At 38.9% G+C, this 22,409-nt stretch overlaps 1 protein-coding gene across 1 annotated transcript in view; it reads right to left on the minus strand.

Moving 5' to 3' along the window:
- Positions 1-231: 231 nt before the first annotated feature.
- Positions 232-22,409, minus strand: part of RALA (RAS like proto-oncogene A) — a 34,474-nt gene continuing 12,296 nt past the window's right edge. The window contains exons 2-5 of the mRNA XM_067550396.1: positions 14,549-14,696; positions 12,896-13,104; positions 6,216-6,390; positions 232-2,179 (exon numbers count right to left, since the gene is read on the minus strand). Of these exons, the coding sequence (XP_067406497.1) occupies positions 2,057-2,179; positions 6,216-6,390; positions 12,896-13,104; positions 14,549-14,662 (621 nt within the window). The 5' untranslated portion in view covers positions 14,663-14,696 and the 3' untranslated portion in view covers positions 232-2,056. The remainder of the gene's footprint in view (positions 2,180-6,215; positions 6,391-12,895; positions 13,105-14,548; positions 14,697-22,409) is intronic.

Consider the following 22,409-nt stretch of genomic DNA (forward strand, 5'->3'; position numbering starts at 1 on the left):
CTGGTATTAGACAAAATGCAGGACCTTTCTTCAGGTCTATTACTCAGCCTTTTCAAATGTACATTAGACTAATTAAAGTCATGTTAAGATAGAATTTGATTTGGTTTACATATGGTAGGAAAACTTCTAGAACACTCAGTTTTATGACTCCATGATAAATGGTGTCAGTGGCTGTATTAGAACACAACTTTGTTTTTTTTTTTTTTTTTACATCAATTAACATTGCACAAGTACTGAAAAAATGGAAGTTTTATTTATCTTTCAATGGCTCAAATAGCAAATAAAAAGAATTGAGTATGGCATCAGCCTAAGACAAGTGACATCTGTCATGTCCATTGGCTTCATTACCCCTCAGTTCCCAGTACACAGTTCTCAAAGCAAAGTCAATGCTAGTGGTTCGACTCCCTGGTTAAATAAACTGAAAATGAGTACACAGTAAGATGAAGACTGGCCTACTTGGCTATAGTTACATGAGTAACTTTAATTCTGCACATAGTAGTCTACTAAGTGTACGTACAAAATTCCTTACAGATAAATATTTAACACAAGAAGTGTAATTTTTAAAGAGCTGAATCCCTACAATATCTAGTTATTAGCATGTAAAGTACACATTTGATACCTAGTTTGCTTGAATGCATTTTGACTGTCAGGTTTATACATGTATAAAAGAGTAATAGTTTGTGGACTCAGTCTATCCTTCCTATTCCAGCGAGTCCAAAAACCTCAGATCGTGGCTTATTTTTAGCAAGAAGATACTGAATACTAACAGTATGCTAGTATTCTTTCTATTCTGAAACAGCTGAGGCAATACGTTTGGAGAATTTGGATGCACATAGTAAATGTTTCTGTACTGCAAAGCATATTTGATAACATTAACTAGAAAAAGTTGCTACAATGCTCCCCATCATGAACATAAACTACACTAAACAGTACAAAACCTGCAAGTAGCTTCCGAACAACTACACAATTTCCCACAGCCTAGTATCTGGAGGACAAAGGATGAAGTTACTGATGACACCAGAATTTCCCAAACACCCTATCGCAAAACATTAGCTCTACTGAATGAGCTCCACTCTTCCCAACTCCAAGGAGTTAAAAATCCAAGAAACACTTACAGACATTAACTACTTGCAAAATGGTAGTTCCAAAGTCCCAGAACATTAAGTAGTAAGCACCCATTTCAGACTTAACTGTGCCATGCACCCTTGTTACCCTCAACCGTACATGTAGATTCCAACCCCTTTAATTTTAATCTACCATACTGTTTGCTAAATCACAGGTGATTATATGCTCTGGACTATTCAGAAGATCCAGAGTATGGCACACATTAAGATCAGACACTGCTAGCAGACAGCTAGTTAGCAAGACTGTTCACATAACTGCATTCTACACTAAAGGATATTCTCCCACGTTGATGCATAGGGTTGCATCAGTCACCATGCATCAAGATGAAAATATAGCCTTAACTACGTAATCTGCTATTTTTCAGTTTTTAAATTAAGGCATATTCAAATGTTTCCATGTAAAAATTTACACCACTTTTAAATTAATCAGGTAATGCAGATCCACATAGGAATGACTCAATATAACTGTATGCAAATACATTGCCTGAATATTTTATCTTCTATAATTTGCATAACTCATGGCAAAACAGCTGTATACCAGTTGGTTTGGTATCATGTTCACAATTGTAATTTTCAAGGCAGCAGGAGACAAGACAAAGTGAAGATTTAGTGATACAAAATTTATGCTTCACAAGAAACCACAGAAAGTAATACTTCCTTCTGTTTACTGTCAAAGAAAGACTGCCTATGAAAACACTACAGTCAGGAGAACAGTGATGTGGGCAATTATGAAATGGGTTGAACATTGCTTCTCTTGAAGCCACATTAAATTTTCTTTTCAGTGAATTTAACTCTGCAGGTCCAATTCATGCTTTTAGTGATACATTACAATTTCCAAAATGTTAAATTTCAGTCATTTCTGCCTTTGATGGCATGCTTATAATTTATGGTTATTAGCATGGTCAAGGAAGGAAAGGAGTTTAGGCCTTTGATTATAAAATGCAACATCTTTCTCTGATCCTCTTAGCTAGGCTTTTCCTTTTCTTCTTCCCGTTCTTCTCTTTGCTATCTTCCATCTTTCTGGCTCGAATTTCTCTCATTAAATCAAAAAATACCTAAAAAATAAAAGTAAAAGTTAGTTTACACGGCAATGCACTTGCACCATGAACACTTATGCTAATTTAAGCAACTTTACATAAATATGATTGACTTGAGAGCTTGTGTCTGGATAAGAGTCAGCTAAGCACAGTAGGTCTAGGTGAAAGGGGTAAATCAGCCCTAAGCAAATCTTGCAAGAATTATCCTATTCATTTTCTAGTCTTCCAAGGACGTGCATTTTTTTTTTGATGGGAGGGAATGAGGCTGGCTGTCCCCCTGCTCGTTACTGTGCGCTCGAGATGCTTATGAACTCCATAAGAGCTGGACTTCCAGTGCCTGAAGCATAATTCTGCCATATCCATGCCTCCATGTCTTATTTCCATTTCACACTAAGCAGATGGAAGGAAAAAATCCTTTACATTTCACATTACAATACTACACTGATAAAGACAAGCTGAAGTTCAATATCTAATTCACAAAGTGTCATAGACCTACTAGACACTTTTACAATCAAACATTAGTATTGGTTTTCCAGGGGCCATCCATATTTTAGTCTAAAAATGCAGTTAGAATTCTGCTGAGGACTGGATATTTACATACTGTGGAAGACCCAGTACCGTTCCCTGAGATAACAGTTATTCATATGAAGCCCCCGATCTTGAAACTGAACTTCATTCGTAGAATCATAAGAGATTAGGGTTGGACGGGACCTCAGGAAGTCATCTAGTCCAACCCCCTGCTCAAAGCAGAACCAACCCCAACTAAATCATCCAAGCCAGGGATCAGTTACCATTGGATAATAAATAAGTTATCAAGCCTCAAGTAAACTGTCTTTAAAAGAACAAGCCTTAAATTACAGCTCAAAAGCAATTATTTTAGAAGGCGAATGGAGTAACAATGGAAAATTTGAGACCTCTACAAATTTGTCTGAGAATGTAATTCAATAGCCACTGTCAATTCAGGCTTTGGTAAGACTGCTTCAAGAAGAGTTTTGCATCATTGTTGTTCATTTCACAAAGGGGCACTTGGCTTGGTCAGCTTCCAAGGGCTACAATGTTATTCTCACCTTTGTAAGTCAACATCAATAAATTTATTAGAGCAACAAACTGTCCAATTTTATGTAGTTTTCTCTGGGCAACAAGTTCTCTATTAGAGATCCATCTTTGCTAGCAGTACACAGTATTTTGAGAGGCGTATTGTAGGAGAGTAGGCTAAGCTAGAAAACCACAGTCCAGTATACTGAATTACATTATTTTTGTTCAATAGCTATGTTTTATACAGAATTACATTTACGTTTTTAAATTACATGGATGTCATACTAATTTCTTAAAGAGCAAGATTGTAATCTTTATTACTCTTAAGGTGATTGAGATATCCTTTCCGCAGCTTCCTTGACAAAAATCAGCACAACCATATGTTAGATGAAATTGTAATTGAGAAATAGATAAAATGACCTTTACTTCTAAATATGGCTTGAGTTACCCGTTTCTAAATCTGTGCTGTGAGTGTTTGACATAATCCTTCACTTGCTTAAGTAATGATATGAAGTATTTAGCTGCCTAGGATACTTCACTCTAAGTGTACTCGCAGAAGTAGGTTAAGATACTTCCTGGCACTTTGTATAGGTTTACCAATGCATCTTAATTCTGTACTGCAGCACTCAGACTTTGGATGACTAGAGCAGTGGTTCCCTACCTTTTTGAGTGAAAGCCCCACTAGTTAACACTGGTAACTGTCTTTAAAAGAACCCCTGCTCCACGGCCATAAAACACATTTATGTAATTTGGGTAACAGTAATTTCTAACAACACTGAGTAAGAAGCTAAGCCTTCCCTGGTGCAACCGCCATTGCATGCCCTGTGGCCCCACTTCCTCCTGTCCCTAATGGACAGAGGGTAATGGAGGTGGACCCTGGCTGCTCCTCCCCTCTGGGTGGTACACAGCTGGGGAGAGGGGGCCCTAAATGACCTCATTATTGAAGCCTTATGGACCTCCCCGTAACTTTTTCCTCCTCCCCCTCCCCGGGGAGTCCCACACCCTAGGTTGTGAACCATGGGACTAGAGAACCCTGTGTATCAGATACCAAGCTATTCCTTTGACTTATCCACTACTTGGGATTTTGTAATTTGAGTTATTTTGTGGGCTGGTAGACATTTCACCACTAGGTCTGAAAATGTAAGGGCTACACAGATTTCAAAGGCCATGGTTTTTAAGTGCTTAGAAAGCTGGAGGTAGTCCCTTTTATGGTAGATCATGTGTTGAGTTTGAGAGAGCTGGAGTGTTAAGTAAAATTAGTTTGTCATTATTCTGTGCATCCTTTGTCTGACAGATGGCTACTAGCTGCAATTCCATGAATCAATAAAAAAATATGTACCAATTTTTGTTCTACTGAAGTGTGACCTGATTGTGTTTTACTGCATGTAAGTGAATTGCACTCAGCCATTGACCCAAAGACAAAGTACTGGAGCATAAAGTTACTATTTGAAACCATAAGAGAACCAGTTAAGAAAAAAGAATCTGATGGTAGACAAAGTTGGCCATTGTGGTTATTCCAAAACAGTCAACCCTTCCATATTAGGCCATCAAGTTGCATCTGGTGACCTGACTTCTGACATCTTCAATGAGAGGATTTCCACTGGGGATTTTTCAATATCATGATCAGGTTTGTATGTAGGTCACCAGAGAGGAGAGGTTAGCACATTAAACTAAGCTACTTAATCCCCTTGTCTCTTAATATTTTTTGCTTTCCACAAGGCAAAATGCTGTTTAGCAACCCAATACTGTGCATTTCAAACAAACAGTTACACTTTGAAAATTTCTGTAAGACATTTTAATCCTGAACATGAAATTTAACTAGTCTCTTTTTGGAGACGGGGATAATATTCCACCATTTCCTTTGAGGCAAAAGTGATGAGGTTGGGACTACATGTCTTTTCTTGCCCACTTCTGACCCATGCTGTTTCTCTGTATCCCTTGACCCTCATGCTGCAGCTCTCATCATGTTTTAAGATGTGGACCGTTCATACTTTCTCTTGTCTAGGCCCAGATATCATCAGTGATTGAGGGAGATCAAAATCCATTCCCTATAAAGCCGTTCAGCATATCAATGGACAAGCCAGCCAGCATTCTTCCCTCTCTACAGGCTACCAGTCTTCTAGTCACATTCAAAGAATATTTAGGAAATTAACAAAAAACAAAAAACCCTAGGCCAAGATAGGCCGCCTCCTGGGATTGGTAAAGAGCTTTAGATTGTTGCCCCATGAACTATCCCTTAAAAATCTAGCCAATTTTGCTAAACTGTCACCATTAAATGGTTGTTTAGTGAACAGGTAGGTCTATTGAGTTCCAAAGTGTTGAGAAAGTAAGGATGAAGAATGCATGAAAAAAAAAAAAAAAAAATCATGCTCTTCCCACTTGAGGCACACACACAGGACAATGCAGAAAAGCTTATAGTGCCACTATCGTTGTTGTACCTATTCTGTAGTTTAAGGGGATACAGTTCTTTAGAGCAGTGGTTCTCAACTAGGTGTACACATACCCCTGGTGTACGCAGAGGTCTTCCAGAGGTTACATGAGCTCTAGATATTTGCCTAGTTTTACAACAGGCTACATTAAAAAGCACTAGAGAAATCAGTACAAACTAAAATTTCATACCAAAACAATAACCTGTTTATGCTGCTTTATATACTGTACACTGAGATGCAAGTGCAATATTTATATTCAAATTGATTTTACAATTAAATGGTAAAGTGAGAAAGTAAGCAATTTTTCAGTAATAGCATGCTGCGACTTTTGTATTTGTCTGATTTTGTTTGCAAGTAGATTAATAAGGTGAAACTTGAGGGTACTCAAGATAAATCACACTCCTGAAAGAGGTATAGTAGCCTGGAAAGGTTGAGAGCTACTGTTCTAGAGCAGTCAGTCAAGAATTGTTCACAAGCATTACCTTGACGTATCATGAAAAGTTAAATTAATTTCGATATGGAAAGCAGTATCTATCAAATAGGGCTCAGTGCTTATGCAAATTTTATGTTTTGCATTAAAAAAAGATTACCTTGTCAACATTAGCTCGTGTTTTAGCAGAAGTTTCCACATAGTTAACGTTCCACTGATCAGCTCTGTTTTTTGCTTCCTCTACAGAAACTTGCCTTTTATCTTCCAAATCTGATTTATTACCAACTAGCAGAAAGGGAACATTCTCATCCTCTTTTACTCTTAAAATCTGCTCCCTGAAGAGGAAAGGAAGAAGATTAAAATCTATGCAGAGGTATCATTATTCCCAGACAACAAGCAGAAAAATCCACAGAAATATAGTATTTTTATCTTGTTACAGTGAATATTCATTTACTCCTTTTTAAAAGTTTAGAAGGAGGGAATACAGAGATCTAATAAATATCCTGAATGTGCAAAATGAAAAATGGGTGAAAGTTATTTGACAGTCAGTGGAGAATGAATCATGAAGGGGCCAACGTAAATAGGAAAAGCTAGTTTGTACTTGATGGAATTTTAAAAGAATTCTCACTTCTAGTAGAAGTATCATTTAGAACATTTCACTTTCTATGTTACTAGTAAGCAAAAGCCTTTAGCTAGCCATCTAACTGAAAATTTTGTATTCAGATTAACACAATTCAACTACCACCATTTCTTTTAGAATAGTTGTAAACAGATCTACCTACGTTAAAAAAACGTAATGTAGCACATTATGTCAAACTCTCTTCCTTTCTGACAAACTTGTTCTTACTTTAAAAAAACTTGTTCCATCACTATAAGGATCTTCCTGCTTCAGTTACAAGGCCCTGGGTAGATGAGAATCATTCACTGATTCTCATGGATTAGAGCAGTGATTCTCAAACTTTTTGCATTGTGACCCCTTTCACACAGCAAATCTGAATAGGACTCCCTGGCTCCCATGGGTGCCCCCCCATTTTGCCCCTTCGGGCTCCCCACTCTCCTTTGCCGCTACCACCTATATCCCCACCCTCCCGGGGAGGGCTGAACTACATGCACAGAGCAGTTGGTACTGCTGTTCGCTTGCCCCCCATCACTGCTCCTCCGCAGACCTCTAGGACACAGTGAGGGGGAGGGGAGAGAGAATCAATGTCAGGGCTCCATGCATCCAGGCCACTTTCCTTGCCTAAGCTGCGTAAGGGGAGGGCAGAGAGCAGCAGCTCCTGATGTTCACTTCACAGCACAGCCCGGGACCTAGATGCACTGAGCCTTATATCATAGCTCTTGCTCCCAGCCTCTTGGGGGGGCACAGAGGAAGGTTATGGGGAGTGAGCAGTACCTCTGTCATTCCTCACCCCACCCCCATGTTCCTCCACCAGGCGGCTCTCAGCCCCCATGCCTGGCCAGGGTTCACAGCCCATGATCCCTAGTTTGAGAACCAATGGTTTAGAGTTTTCCACTGAAGGAACTGCCAGAATGAATATTTTGAAGTTGTAAATAAAACTCTCAGCTCAATGCAAAGGCTTTCAATTCGAGCCTTTATTTATGTAGGGCTCCAAAAGAACAATCTGAACAGTTTTGTATAACTGTATATTGGCAAGAGTGCCTAGAACAACCAGGAGGGTCAGTAGCACACTTTTCCTGAGGGAAGAGAGAATGGGATATTTTGGCCAGTTTCAGAAAGTACAGGGTGGAGGGCTCAAATAGTCAAAGTTTAGTATATGCATATGTCTATTACAAGTGCAAGTGAGCAGTGGAGAAATATTCTGAATCAAAGGATTAGTCAGGGCCTCAGTATTTCCAGCACAGGAAACTCTGAATGTTTCCCTTTGAAATATATGAAGTCTAGTAAAACGAATTGTAAATTTTGTTCTAAATGAAGCAGAGGGGGAGTCAAGAGATTACCACCACATTACTAGATTGGGAACTCTGTATAGCAAATTTTTCCTTATTTTGGAAGCAGTCCACAGCAAACAGAAGCCATCATTTTGAAGTTTCCATATAGTGCTGAGAAACTGCACCTATCTTATCTTTTAATAGCAAATGTGCACATCTTGAAAAAGTTTGTGACATGGCATTTCTGAATAAGATGTAATGGTGTATCAATTCCTCATTGTGAATTCAACCACTGTCAGCCAGAAATTGAACATATTAAAAATCCTTCCATTATCTATAAGCAGTCAACCAAGAAGAGGCAATAAGGCCTGTTACCAGTGGATTAGAGGCAGTGATCAGGTGAAAACTCAGTACAACACACAAAGTAAGAGCCTGTGCACTTAAGTGATGTCTCTTTGGTCTGGAGATCTTCATAATCTTTTTAAAAACTAGAGTCTAACTCATAAAAATCATAGAATTGTAGGGGTGGAAAGGGACCCTGAAAGGTCAAGTTCAGCCTCTCGTGCTGAGGCAGGATCAACAAAATCTAAACCATCCTTGACAGTTGTTTGTCCAACACGTGCTTACAAGCCTCCAATGATGGAGATTCCATGACCTCCCTTGAAAGCCTACTCCAATAGGAAACTATCCATATAGTTAGAATGTTTTTTCTTAATAGCCAACCTAAATCTCTCTTGCTGCAGATTAAGCCCACTACTTCTTGTACTACCGTGAGTAGAAATACAGAACTGATCAGTCTTTAGCATATTTGAATATTTACCAGGTCCTCCCTCAGTCTTTTTTGATGACTAAACATACTTTATTTTAAAAAAAAAATTTAAAAAAAAGGGGGCGGGGGAGGGTTTTACCACATACAACATGTTTTCTATACCTTTTACACTTTCCTCTGGATTCTTTCCAGTGTATCCACATCTTTCCTGAAGTGTGAGGCCCTGAACTGAACACTGTATTCCAGTTGAGGCCTCACACCAGTGCTTAATAGAACAGGATAATTCTGTCTTACATATGATACTACTGTTAACACAGAGAATGCATCAATCCACTGAGTGAACAATGCAGTTGCATCATTGATAAAATCTATGATCCACTATAACCCTCTCAGATCTTTCAGCAGTACTAACCACCTCACCAGTTATCCCCCTTTTTTGTAGTTGGGTATTTGATTTTTCCTTCCCAAGTGTGGTACTTTGCACTTGTCTTCACTGAATTTCATCTTAACTGCAGACCAAATCTACAATTTGTCAAGGTGGTTTTGACTCCAAATGCGGGGGCGGGGGGATTGCAAGACATTGGTAGAATAGGATTAGAATTCATCTGCAACTTTTGTAAGTGCTTTCCACTCCATTGTCCAAATCATTAGTGAAAATATTTACTAGTATCCAACCCAGGACAAAGCCCTACAGGACCACATTAGATACACCTAAGTTTGACAGAGCTCCATGGGTAACTCTGAACAGAGATCTTTCAATCAGTTCTGCACCCCACCTTAAATTTCATCATGTACCTGAGCTGTTTAAAGGGTTGCCTGCAAGAAACTCATCCTGCTCAGATCTTCATTCTGAAGACTGACAGTTCTAAATAATAAGTTTCCAGATGAAGGTATACAAATGAGTTTTTAAAAAAACGTTCGTTCAACTATGCCTCAAAGCAAAAACATATTTGCCAGTTGCTATAACAGATTCCACCCACCAACTGATGGAAGAAAAATAAAAAAGATAACCTGCATGCTAGCAACCACTAAAAAGCCCACAAATATAGCACAAGTGCATACAGCTTCTGCAAAAAATAATCCAACTGGTAAACTAACATTACAGCAGAACAACTGTCCTGTTAGAGCTCTGTGCCCTTACAGAAACAAAGCAACCAAGTTTTCAAACTCTTCCTGTCACAATGTCCTTCCTTGATGTTCTGCTCAAGAGTGTTCCCTCAGATTGATCAGCAATGTCAAGGATCTTTGCTGTACTTTAATCAGATATGCACTGCTCCAAAAAACACAACATGGTAATATTTTCTTTTAGCTTAAATACTAGAGATTTATTTCAATAGATTATTCTGTGTCTCAGGTTTTATACTTCAACTGGAAGCTGAGCCTGCAACCATTTATGATTTGTAAGGATATGATTTGGTCGCAAAAGTCACGGAATCCATGACTTTGTGGCCCTGCCAAACAGCTGACCTGTGGCCGCCAGGGCTGCCGCCAAACAGCTGAGTGGGTATTTTTAGTAAGTCAGGGACAGGTCATAGTTTGTGAATTTTTGTTCGTTACCTGTGACCTGTCCTGACTTTTACCCATGACAGAATCTTAACTTTAATGATTTGTACAGTGCCTAGCACAATAGGGCCCTAGGCACCACCACACCATAGAGATAGGCAACCAAGTTCTACTGCTCATTTAGGCACTTCAGACACTTTTCACAACATTTAACGTTTTAAAGAGGTTTTGACCTTCGGCTCGTCAGGTAAACTGAGCTCTTATAAATTACTAGTGCCTATTTAATACTGACCTTAGCATTTCACTATTACTACAAATGATGTAACCCATCACCTACACTTATGTTTTTTATTGTGTTGCATGCCTGAGAGGATTCTGAGATTGATAGCATGGTTTTATACGGTAGTTAAGACATATTTATTGATTTTACTTCTATAACACTGCTACAATAAATTACTTTCAACAAGATGCCTTACCCAGATTTGTAACAGGGAACTGGAAAATTTAGGCATATGTAATGTCAGATTAAAATATGAATCCCCTCTTTTTTAATTAAATAGGAATGTGACAGGTTTCTGTTTAGACAAAACTGAAGTACATCTAACACAAGTAGAGGAAACTTGTTTTCACAGCTACTGCTGAAGCCTAATGGTACTTGCAAAAAAGACAGTTTGTCTGCACTGTCTTTGGGACTGGGAGGAGGGACGAAATCCCTTCTAACAGGGAAACATTCTTCATATTTGTAATATACTGCTGCAGATGCCTCGAAGTTGTAATGTAATCTGCCACATTCTGAACTGAAGAAAGTGTCTTGCTCTTTAGAAATGCTTTAACCTGGAAATTCTGCATGCCACTTATTCACATCCTTTCAAACCAAATGAATGGGGATACATGAAAAACTGAAAAGGATGGTATCTTCTTGAGTTGTATGGAATTTTATTTAGTATCTTAATTTTAGCAATATAATACCATTCACTTGCAAGGCTGCTTAGCTTCATCCTCAACCCACAGACTACTATTCATATCTTTGCCCCTCACTTAAAGATGATTTAAGAGATTGACTGCTTGTGCTTTGCATTTCTTCTGCCCTGTTCAAGTTTTGAACCTGGTGGGCTGTTTCCCCACGAGATTTACTTCTTTCCATGCATTACATTATTTCTTTTCTTAGTTTCCCCTGGAATTTTGACATTTTTCCAAGAGAAAAATTAATAGCTAGGAAGACCTGTTTACTCCTTTTCATGGCCTTGCTAGATTGCATTGGGGAAGTTTGTTTTGTTTACTTTAAGGAAGCTAGTTATAATGAAACGTCTACTTAGTGGTTTTGGTGGCACTTTTATTTCCAGAAACAGAAAGCAAATGTTTGACTCAACTGTTGATCCCTGCATCTCCAAATGTTTGGGCCCCAAGGATTTAAAAGAGATCACAGCCCCAACATCTATTTATACAGTAGAACCTCAGAGTTACAAGCAACTCGGGAATGGAGGTTGTTTGCAACTCTGAACAAAAAACATGGTTCTTTTGAACGTTTACAACTGAACATAGACTTAATACAGCTTTGAAGCTTTACTATACGGAAGAAAAATGCTCCTTTCCCTTTATTTTTTAGTTTTAAGTAATTTAACCCAGTACTGTACTGTATTTGTTTTGTCTGTCTCTGCTGCTGCCTGATTGTGTACTTCTGGTTCCAAATGAGGTGTGGGGTTGACTAGTCAGTTCATAACTGAGGTTCTACTGAACCAACAGCCTAACTCAAATGCTTTTACTAAAGTAATCTCCTTATCCTTCTAATATTGCCTGTACTGATGCCCATGGCTGGATGAATGTCAATAACTACCCTGACAAGAAAGTTGTGAAATGCTGTGTAACCTTAGAGTAACTACTTTTAGAGCTAATAGCAACTCTGATGAATATGGAGAGCTTGTTAGTCAGAGCCTAGGAAATTGGGGGATAAATCCTGCCACACACGCTGCTTTCCAGCATAAGCTGTTTTCATACAGAAACTGATTGTGACCTTTTGCATTACATATATTCTAGCACACAGCAGTCAGATATGCAATCACTGGCCTCTGTTTGCTCCTGTTGCTACTTGACAGGTTGAACAGTGAACAGAAAAAAAAAAAAAAAAAGAACATGGTAGAGAACTACAACCGGTAGAACAAGCAGGGAGTAAATCAAAAGCCCTGTGGGACAAATGCAGTTTGGGATCCAAAATAAACAGCAGCTGTGCAGCCTACAGGACAGCCTGGTGCTTGCTACTATCGGTAACTAATTCAGATGGCAATGCGCCTGTTCACAAGTCAGTTCAACTACCAGAAAGCCATTGAATTACTTAGGCTGGCAATCTTTTGAACACTGCCAAGTACCTGCTCTGACAAGTGCTCGAGCTTTGTTTTGTAGCATTTTGAAGACACTATGTCAAAAATACCTGATCAGAAGCAGAAAGCCCATGGCTGCCAAAATGAGAGGCTATATGCCAATGATCAGAACTGCTGTAAAACAGGAGATGTCAGACTATACACAAGAGTATAGTCTATGCAACCTTTCATAGATATGAAAAAGCAAATTACTACAGTAACTCATGGTACAAGAGGAATCTAACAGACAGGTGATCAATCCCAAGACCTTATTTTATGAGCCCACTAAAATATAGATAGATGAGTAATTTCCCCTTCCATTACCTGAAGTCTGCTGTAGCTGCAAAAGATTCTAGCTCTGTAATAGAGAAGACGCACAGAAATCCCTCTCCACTTCGGAAATAGTTGTCTCTAATTGCAGCATAGTCCTCCTGGCCTGCTGTATCTAATATGTCTATTTGGACCTCTTCCCCATCCAGAACTACCTTTTTTCTGTAGCTGTCTGCTTTGGTAGGCTCATAGTCTTCCACAAACTGAAAACAAAGGAACAGTATATGATAAGCCATACTAATAGTCACAAGTGTCTAAAATAATTAGAAATCCAGAAGTAGATGTTTATCCATGTAAATACAAGATGAAGTAAGTTTTTCTGGGTCAGTAACTACAGAGCTTATTTATTCAGGCCATAGAAGTTCCTACATTATAGTCTTATATGAATACTTCTTACCAAAGTCAAGTAAAGCCCACCACATGCCAGCAAAGTAAGATGTGCTTGTGAGCTATATGGGTACTACAGGTTCTCATTTCCTGCTATTACCCAAAAATAAAATTCAAATAATTTAGGGCCTCATCTCAGTTTTATGGTATTCTATATCATCAGCATCATACTTTTGTTGTCTTGGATAATGTCAGAATGTCAGGCTGATTTTGAACAGTTATAATACTGGTCTATCCCAAGGGTTCTCAAACTGAGGGGGTCACGACTCCTTAGAGGGTTGTAAGCTGTTAGCCCCCACATATCATTAATGGTGGCATGGCATGGGGTGGGTCACCACTTTTCCAGGTAGTCGTCACAGTCTGAAATATTTTTAAGGGGGTCCCAGCAAAGAAGTTTGAGAACTTGCTTTATTCCTCGCAAGTACTCTAAAGTCACCAAAGGTTATGTCTACACTGTACACGCCTTATGGTGGCATTTTGAGTATACACACTGCACTCTTCTTTAGCATGGGTATAAAAAGCAATATACACCACAAATGCAGCTGGCTTTTCACTGTGGTGTATAGCTACACATACCCTACATATTGCCACCACTAGTGTGTGCACTGTAAGTGTACCTTAACATTACTTAGCCAATTAATGGTAGTATTTTGCATTGACAAGGGGTAAGGGAGAACAGGAATCCTATTTCTAATCTCCTTTCTCCCACCCAGGAAGTGGCAAAAGTGAAGCAGTTGAGCTGCTAACCCAATAGGGTGCAGATCCCTTCTGAACCAAGTCTTCTTGATGAAGGATGTCATTTCAACTTAAAATAGTTGTTTATATCAGCAGTTCTCAACCGGTGGTACGCCGAAGAAGGCTGGGTGGTACGCGAGCCGTACCGCGCCGCCGAATCCACCACCGCCGGAAGGGCGCTCCCACCCAACATCGCAGAACTCTGCTGCCGAAAAGGGGAAACGGTGGAATGGGTTTCGGCGGAGGGCATTGTTCCCGCCATGGAGCCCGCTGCTGATTTACACTCTCACTTGACTTGTAATCTCAAAAGGGACAGTGAGTTCCAGAAATCCCAAATAATTTATATTCAACTTAACGGGTAATTCATATAATAAAGCCTTCAATTCTTTAAAACTAGTTTATTTGGACCCTTCAGGAACTAGTTTTAAATGTTTATACCAATAAGCTCAACGCTACTCAATAGCCATTTCTTTCTGAAAATGAAGTAGGACATATAACATTTTTATTGTGAAGTTAGATTCTTACCTCATCATACATGAATTGCAGTGTTAAAGCAGATTTTCCTACACCACCACTTCCCACCATGATTACTTTGTGTAAAGCCAAAGAATTCTGACCTTTGGGCTTATTTGCTGCCATTTTTGGATTGCAGTTAGACAGATGTAAACAGAATCTAGAAGGGAAAATAAAAGTACTTTCATTAGTTAATGCTTGTGTACTGCTTAAATAGATTAGTTTCACAGACCTATGTATTCAAGAAACTTGTTTCAGTTGTTCTCCTCCGACATGTAGCACATACCCTACCCTGACTAAAAAGAAAATCCTGATTCCTGCTATTTTCACAATGATACTGAAGAGGAGGAGATTACCTGGTTTTTTCTAACAATAAATAGCAAGGAAAGCCCTCTCCCATGGAACTGCAGCATAAATTAGCCAAAAGGTAGAGAGAAAAATCTGTCATCTGCTTGAGTAGTCCAGTATGTTTTCTTGAATGTGGTAAAAGTCATTCATATGTTTGTCAAACTAGCAATATTTTTAAGCAACACTTCTGACAAACATGAGTGAATATTACACAGGAAAATAAGCTGTACTACACACCAGCAAAGGAAGTGAAGTCTGTAGGAATTTACAAGTTCAATAATAAGCACCCAAAATGCACTCCTAGTAAACTAAGGAGTGCAGTTAGTGTAGTCTTTCAATGGAAATTGAAAAAAGACTCAGATTTCAGTGCAATTTAAACCCTAACAACCAAATAGCAGGTACAGGTGGGGCAAAATGTTGAAGAGCTGAAAGTATTTTAGTTTAGAACCAAGCAACTCGCATCCTTATGATGCAAAATGCTACTAGTGTACACTCAAGTACTACATTTGCAATCAGTACATAACAAGATGCAAAATTGAGGCACATGTAGACCCCCTGCACCTCACTGACTTCAATGGATTCTGTCCACACAAACAGTTGCTGGATTAGGGTCCAACTGTGTACCGTAAGTAAACTCAAAATATATTATAGGAAGCCAGCAAGGGTCATTCAAGCTCCAATAGATCTTTTCCTGCTCTTTTATTTTACTCCCTTCCTGATGGTTTAGGTCAGTACCATCCCTGTTGAAGGGGGACTGGACAGTTCCCTTTGGAATCAGCCAGTGTGTTCCTTTAAAAAAAAATAAAGACGGTCGGTCCACTATATAGAAGCAAGGTACTCATCCTCCTAAATATTAGTGTTTTAACTCCTTTCCTCTCCCTTTGCTCCTTGGATTAATACACCCAAATCTCAAACTCCTCTCCAGACAGTGCATTCATGATTGCTACACTTCCTGGGAAGGGAGAGGATCTAGTACATTAGATTCACACCAACTCAATTTAACATGAATTACAAAGTTCTGCTAACTAGCAAAGTTAAATAATTACAAAGAGCTTTTTCATCTGACAAAACAGTTTAGTTTTATGCAGTAGTGTCAAATAGTATATTGAGCAAAGATAATGAAGTCTTCGTAACAAAACTTCATAACACTATATCTATGCTTAAGTGTGGAAATGCCATTTTGTCTGCAGATTAGCAAGTTTCAATACTGTAGTTTAATTGCTAAGGGATAAAATAATTTTCATAAGTGCATATGAACTCTTCAGTTTGAGATCACGTACTGAGAGGTTATTAAAAATGTAATGTGTTGCTGTAATACGTAAAATGTCAAAGTGTCATTCCCAGGCAGTCTTAAAAGAAACCCGTGTGATCCTCTCTGGATCACATCAGTAGCACTATTCATTATGTTGGCCAAGAATTCTGAAAATGCAATTGAAAATTAAGTGGCTTAAATTGTTTTACCCATAAAGGTTGAGCAAGCTGCTGTACTAATTATAGACATGTGGCAGAAATATATCTCTCTACACAATTAGGCATTAGTTACCCTTCTCACTTGAAAGATTTACACATTCTAAAAAACCCCAAAGATTTAGTAATTTTGTTTAATATCCAACAACTATAGATTGACTTGGTAAAAACAGAACTATTGTCAATTTTGAAAGAAGACATGTATACATTTAAAACCTCACCAAGTACAGACACAGACTATGCCTACACTAAAGCCTATGTCAGCATAACTTACATTGTTCAGGGGTCTGAAAAAATACCCTCCCCCCCCCCAAGCGATAAAAGTGGTAGCGTGCACAGCACTATGTCAGTGGGAGAGCACAGAGCAGCTACATGAGCCATCTTACAGCGGCACAGCTGCAGCAGTACAGCTGTACCACTGTAAGCTTGCTAGTGTAGATATAGCCTTAGATACAAGTTTTGTTATATAGATTTTAAGTCTGAGTGTATGACAAACTTAAATGATCTAATATCAAATTTTGCTGTTTTAAGGTTTCTCCAAGGTCAGTATCTGGTTTTTACATTAAGGTTTTAGTGACCCAGAAGACAGCTCAATTAACTAAATTGGCACATGCTGAGTATCTATAAGGGTCAAGGGATGAGTTAGAAACAGGAAACAAGATTCAGCTTGGAAAAATGCAAGTTAGACAGTGGAAAAACATTCTGCAACAGACATGCCATGGGGCAAAGCTAAAAGCACTAAAGTTAGAAGAAATCATGAGAATCCACAGCAAATTATGGAGGTGCCTGGTAGTAATTCCATACTTACAGCCACATTTGACAGAAGACTTGGGATGTTTCCTTTAGATAGAAGTAGGTGGGCAACCAGTGTGAAGTTTCACAGTTAGCTTTTAATATCATTTGAATTCATGTATTTTGGTTTCTTTACACATTTAATAGTAAATTAATTGGGGCTCTGGCTGAACTGTTCCCTTGGCAGCCCTACTTTTCATCGACATAGCGAGGACAGTGTTATCTACACAGACAGTGGTAAATAGGTCTTTTCCAACTAGATTGGGTGCAGTGGGTAGTTTTTCAATATTGGTTTTAGGTCACTTTTAGCCATTATTCATGCTAACTGAAAGCTTATACAGTGGGCACACAAGCCTGATTGATGAGGGCTGAGCACACAAAGCCTTATCCATTATGAGCTATATTTGATTTCATTCTACAGCAGAGAATTCATGTGCAGCTGCTGATGGAAGATAGTCAGCAACTGCACTATCTCCTTCAGAGGTCTGTGTCCACTTCCCCACCTACTCCCAGTTAATAAAAATCCAGTATGATGCTTCACAATGAAGCTGTGGGTTGTTTTTGGTTTTTTAATATGTTTAGAAATGCTGAACACCACATACATGATAAACTTACAAAAGCAAGGAAATTAAGGCAAGACAGTTAACCATTTCTCCATACACAAGAACACTGCGTACCACTACTACAGCCCTACAACATAGGGTCTGGTGCATGGTCTAACTAAAGACATTTGCCTTCCCTCAATCCCCTTTACCAGATTTTCTCCCAATGCTAGTTGTAGCTCTCTATAGCACCTGGCTGTGTTCAGAGAGAAAAAAATTCTAGTAAATGCACATATGCAGGAAAGGTGAAAAGTAGTCAAACTTATGGTTGTGGTATGTGGTACTGGGAAGGTGAGAGAGAGACTGGAAAACTAGAACTCAGTTGACTTAACTTAGTTTCCTTCTTTTTGTGTAAGTAGATATCCCGTGTAGCAGCCATTATTGCTTCACAGTGTTGTATTGTAGTGCTATGTCACAATGCCCACTGTGTATAGAGGCACAATGTCACCTCTTTGTTTCATACAAGTTCTCAGATGCTACCTCCACTCCATGCACCTCAATACCAGGAAAACAGGCTGGAGTTCAGAGAACCAATAGTGAAAAGGGCTTGGACTAAAATGATGTGGACAATGGAGTCCTGTTAAAGGTTGATTTACACAATCCTTTTTGATTTGATGTAGTAGTAATTATATCCAGCATGACAGAAGTGAACGCACCAGACAGACACATGTACCATATTCCAGTAAGTATTTTAAAACAAGAAGAGATCCAGTAGGTTAAAAAAAAAAAAAAAAAAAAAAAAAAAAAAAAAAAAAAAAAGTTCTCTACATGCTAACCAGGACTAAACAGGTCAGTTTTCCTACTATAGGTTTTCAAACAAAAGAGCAGGAACCTGCCTTTTCTTACTACCAAATGCACTATAAAGTTGTTCAGTCCCTCCTCCAGCCACCCCCACTCGCCAAGCTTGGGGGGGGGGGGGGGGACCAAAAATATCTAAGGATACCCTCAAAGTTTTTTAAATGAAACATGTTTATTTCTTGCAGAAGACTTCCTTTGTACTTGGTAAGCTTAATGGCCTGGAAGATGAACAAAGCAAGATTGTGTTGAGAAAGGGAACCAACTAAGAGGGCCCATACATGCTCCAGAACCTCTGAAACCACTTGCAGAAAAAAGGTGAAGTTACTGTTCTGACCATGTTAGTGTTTCATCCATGGGACTCTACACAGGATTTTAGCATTAACCGAGAGAAGAAAATATTACTGTTCAGAAGTTGGAGTCACATCGTTACAGGCATTAATTCAGCTGGCATCTTTTGTGCCACACAAACTGAATGCAATCTTTGTGAAATGAGATTCTTCTGATCCAAAGAAACTTGATTTATTGCATACCTTATTTGATTAAATTGGGACTAGGTTTTTGTTTTTTTAAAAAGCTTTCTGCACAGTTCAGTTGTAACATACTAGTTAATATAAATAACCTTAGAGACAGTAATATGGCTACTTATTTTGGAATTTAGGAGAAGACAGTTCCTTGCATATGGCATTTTTATGGCTGTAGAAGAGTAAAGATATCAAAACTAAAAACTAATTATGTTCTTTCCTTCCTTCCCTTTTAGGTTAATAGTAATGAGAGGATTACATGAAATTAAAGTTTTTAGAACTGTTATAGTAACCTCATTATTCCTCATAGTGGGTATCTGAAACAGTCTTCAGGGAAGAAAGTTAGTTAAAGAGCAACAATTACAATTGCTTATTCATCCTCCACTGCATGCACCTGCCATTTAAATCAGTGGCATGTTATTCTGAATTTACCAGTCATCCTTTTTTCCCCCATGGAATTTTCAGGCAAGCTGTTTACAACATTTGGTCTTTATGTCTGACACACTGGACAGGAGATAAAGTTAATATGCTGGGGTTGAAAAGATCCAGAGATTGAAAAAAGTTTCAAGAACAAGCCCTCTTGTTCAGCTAGTGGTCTCAACAAATGTCGGGCTGAAAAAAAAAGCAGCAAGAATTAAAGCTTATAGCGCTATAAAAGGAGAGCAGTATCTTTGGCTTAAGTTCTTTAATTTGTCATCAAAATTACTCAGAAGAATGTGACTCAAAGAGAATCACTCTCGAGTAGACAAGCATTTAGAGAAACTATGTCACAGTAAGTGCATTCCTCAATGTGTTTGACTATTCTCCCTCAGCCTAATTTCTTACAGATCCTGAAGAGAAATACATAATTCTGCTACCTCTGACATCTTAATCACGCCATTAACAAACTAGGAAAGTTCATGTAACTTTCAAGTGCCCATTCTACCCTGATGTTTCGTACCAGCGTGGTCAATTCCTTTGGGGAGCCAAGACTTACAATTAAGCAGCAACTTAATAATGAGAGTAGGTGTATTTTTCAAGATATTGTTAAGATAATAAAAAATAAAGTCTTGGCATTCTGCAAGAGAAGATTTCCAGGAAATATTTCATTAATCTAAAAGAGCAGGGAAACTTATTACTTACTGAGTGTTCAAGCTTTTTCACAGAATGGCCATTAAGGTTCTAAAACTTGAGGCCTAAATGTTCAACTTAGGTGGGCAGAAAACACGCCCCCTGGTAGTAACTGCTAAAGTTGTGAGGAACAAAACAGACATTGCCTAGTGTTTGCTTCACATGTTCAAATGTATAGTAATTAGAGTTGATGTGGTTCCAAGTTCTTCCACTGTTGGTAGGATGTTAGCCTTTGTCCTCCCACTGCTTTATGTACTATTCTGTACATACAAGAAGGTGGGTTTTCTGACCAGGCTTAATATATTTTGTGCATTTGAAGTTGATCCCAAACCATTACCACCACATTTTGGACTCAAGTTCCAAATTCAGTAACTTTTTAATATGGTAATTTTAAATTTAGTCTGTACATGCTTGCAATTTGATGTGAAGCTTACATTTGATCAGGTTTGTTACCACAACATCTCAAAACCTTTGGCAGTTTCCCCATCATATTTTATCCTATAGTAAATATGTAAAGTATCACCCCAATGGATGGTAAAACTAATTATTTTACCATAAGCACCTTGTCAGGGTGCCCCACAAAGTGCCAGACATGTAATACAGTGATTTCATAACTGAGCCAAGCAGTGATTAGACCAAAACCTACTAAAGACATCAAATGTGAAGGGATGGCCTGAGAGGACTTGGAATGAGCACCATACCCTAGGAGTCCTAGAAGTAAAGGGTGTATGTGACCAAACATTTCCCTATAGTTTCACTGTAGTTTAGCATGAACTGAATACTCATGCTGATTTCTAACCAGCTGTCCCAGTACAGTCATGGTATATTTGTAAGACTTTGTGCAACCAGGTTTGTAAGAACTAAAGTGGAAAAGGTCAAACTGGCTTTCCAGGGTAGCACTAAGGTTAATTGCAAGAGTAAGCTTACTTTAGCAGCCCAGGCAACTTAAAAACAAAAATATATCTTAAGACTGAGTTTACATGTTACTAGCTTGTGTGCACACAAATAATGAGTATCCTAATTAAAGAATATTGGCTGTGTCCTAGCTTCCCCCATGTAAATTCATCCTAGGGAATGGCACAGTGCCAAATTCAACACATTACATTTAAAGTTAAGATATTTGAAGATTACTAGTAAAATGGTTGGGCACGTCTATGCTTGCTTTAAGGCCACAGACCTATAAGTTTACAAGCATAAGCAATAGCATCAACAGAACTGGAGTCCATTAATGGTTTTTAGTCACATGACATTATGCCCACAGTATAAAAGCTATAGAGCCAACAACCCATTCTCTCAAGTAGCTGCTTGCTCTGCAGGTACAGACATCTAGAGATTTATAGTGACTCACATGTGAAAGATCCAGAGTGAAGAAATATGAAAATATAAGAGTCATAATGAGCAGAACAGAATAAGGAAGACTCATTACCCAGAAAAGGATGGGGAAGAGGTTATCCCCTTTGATAACCATAACTAATTCTCAAGACAACCATGGTCATTATAAAAGTAGTTCATCTGATAGGTGGTCACGGATTCACAGGATCTGTGCTATGCCATAGCTTTTAAACAGACCCCTGGAGGAACCCTTTCAGTGTGCCAGACCCTGTAAGGTGTCCCACTCTTCCCTAAAGGATAGGCCACATGGCCACAAAGCCTCCAAAACGGAGTCTCTGGGCTCCAGCACTCCTCTTTCACACCATGAGATCTGACCAGTAAGTCCAATGGAAAGACTCCAGTTTAGAGACATTTTGCCCTTTTCAGAGATCAATGCACCTATTAGTCATGACACCAGACAGTCTTTTCAAACCAGAATAGGGTTCTTCAGTCAACTGGAACACAGCATTAGGAAGTTCTTAGATTAGTATAAAGAAGCAAAGGTTAAGTCAGGGCACTCTGTGGAACCATCTTTGTTTCCTTTCTGGTTCTGTCCTTGTGTTTTTCAGTCCCAGGTGAGCTGTCATCTCTCCCAAGGCCAGCTCTTATCCGCTGCCACCTCTTGGTCCGTTGTTCTCCTCCTGCTGACTGCACATCACCTGCCTACTGGAGTTTTGTTTTTTGTGTCTCAAATGTTTAAGTCCTTGGGATTCAAGTCTTCCCAGATCCTCCATTACTATAGGTCAGTTTCAGCCAGTCCTTGATGATTATGTCATGGAGTCTGTACTTCCAAAGACCTCAGTGACATTTTCTGCTTCAGTTGTGGAGCGGGGGGACGCCACAGCCCCCAGCCGCCATGGGTGG

Source organism: Emydura macquarii, unplaced genomic scaffold, assembly GCF_026122565.2.
Source record: "Emydura macquarii macquarii isolate MOO-44397 ecotype Brisbane River unplaced genomic scaffold, CSIRO-AGI_Emac_v2 contig_1263, whole genome shotgun sequence".
NCBI lineage: Eukaryota > Metazoa > Chordata > Testudines > Chelidae > Emydura > Emydura macquarii.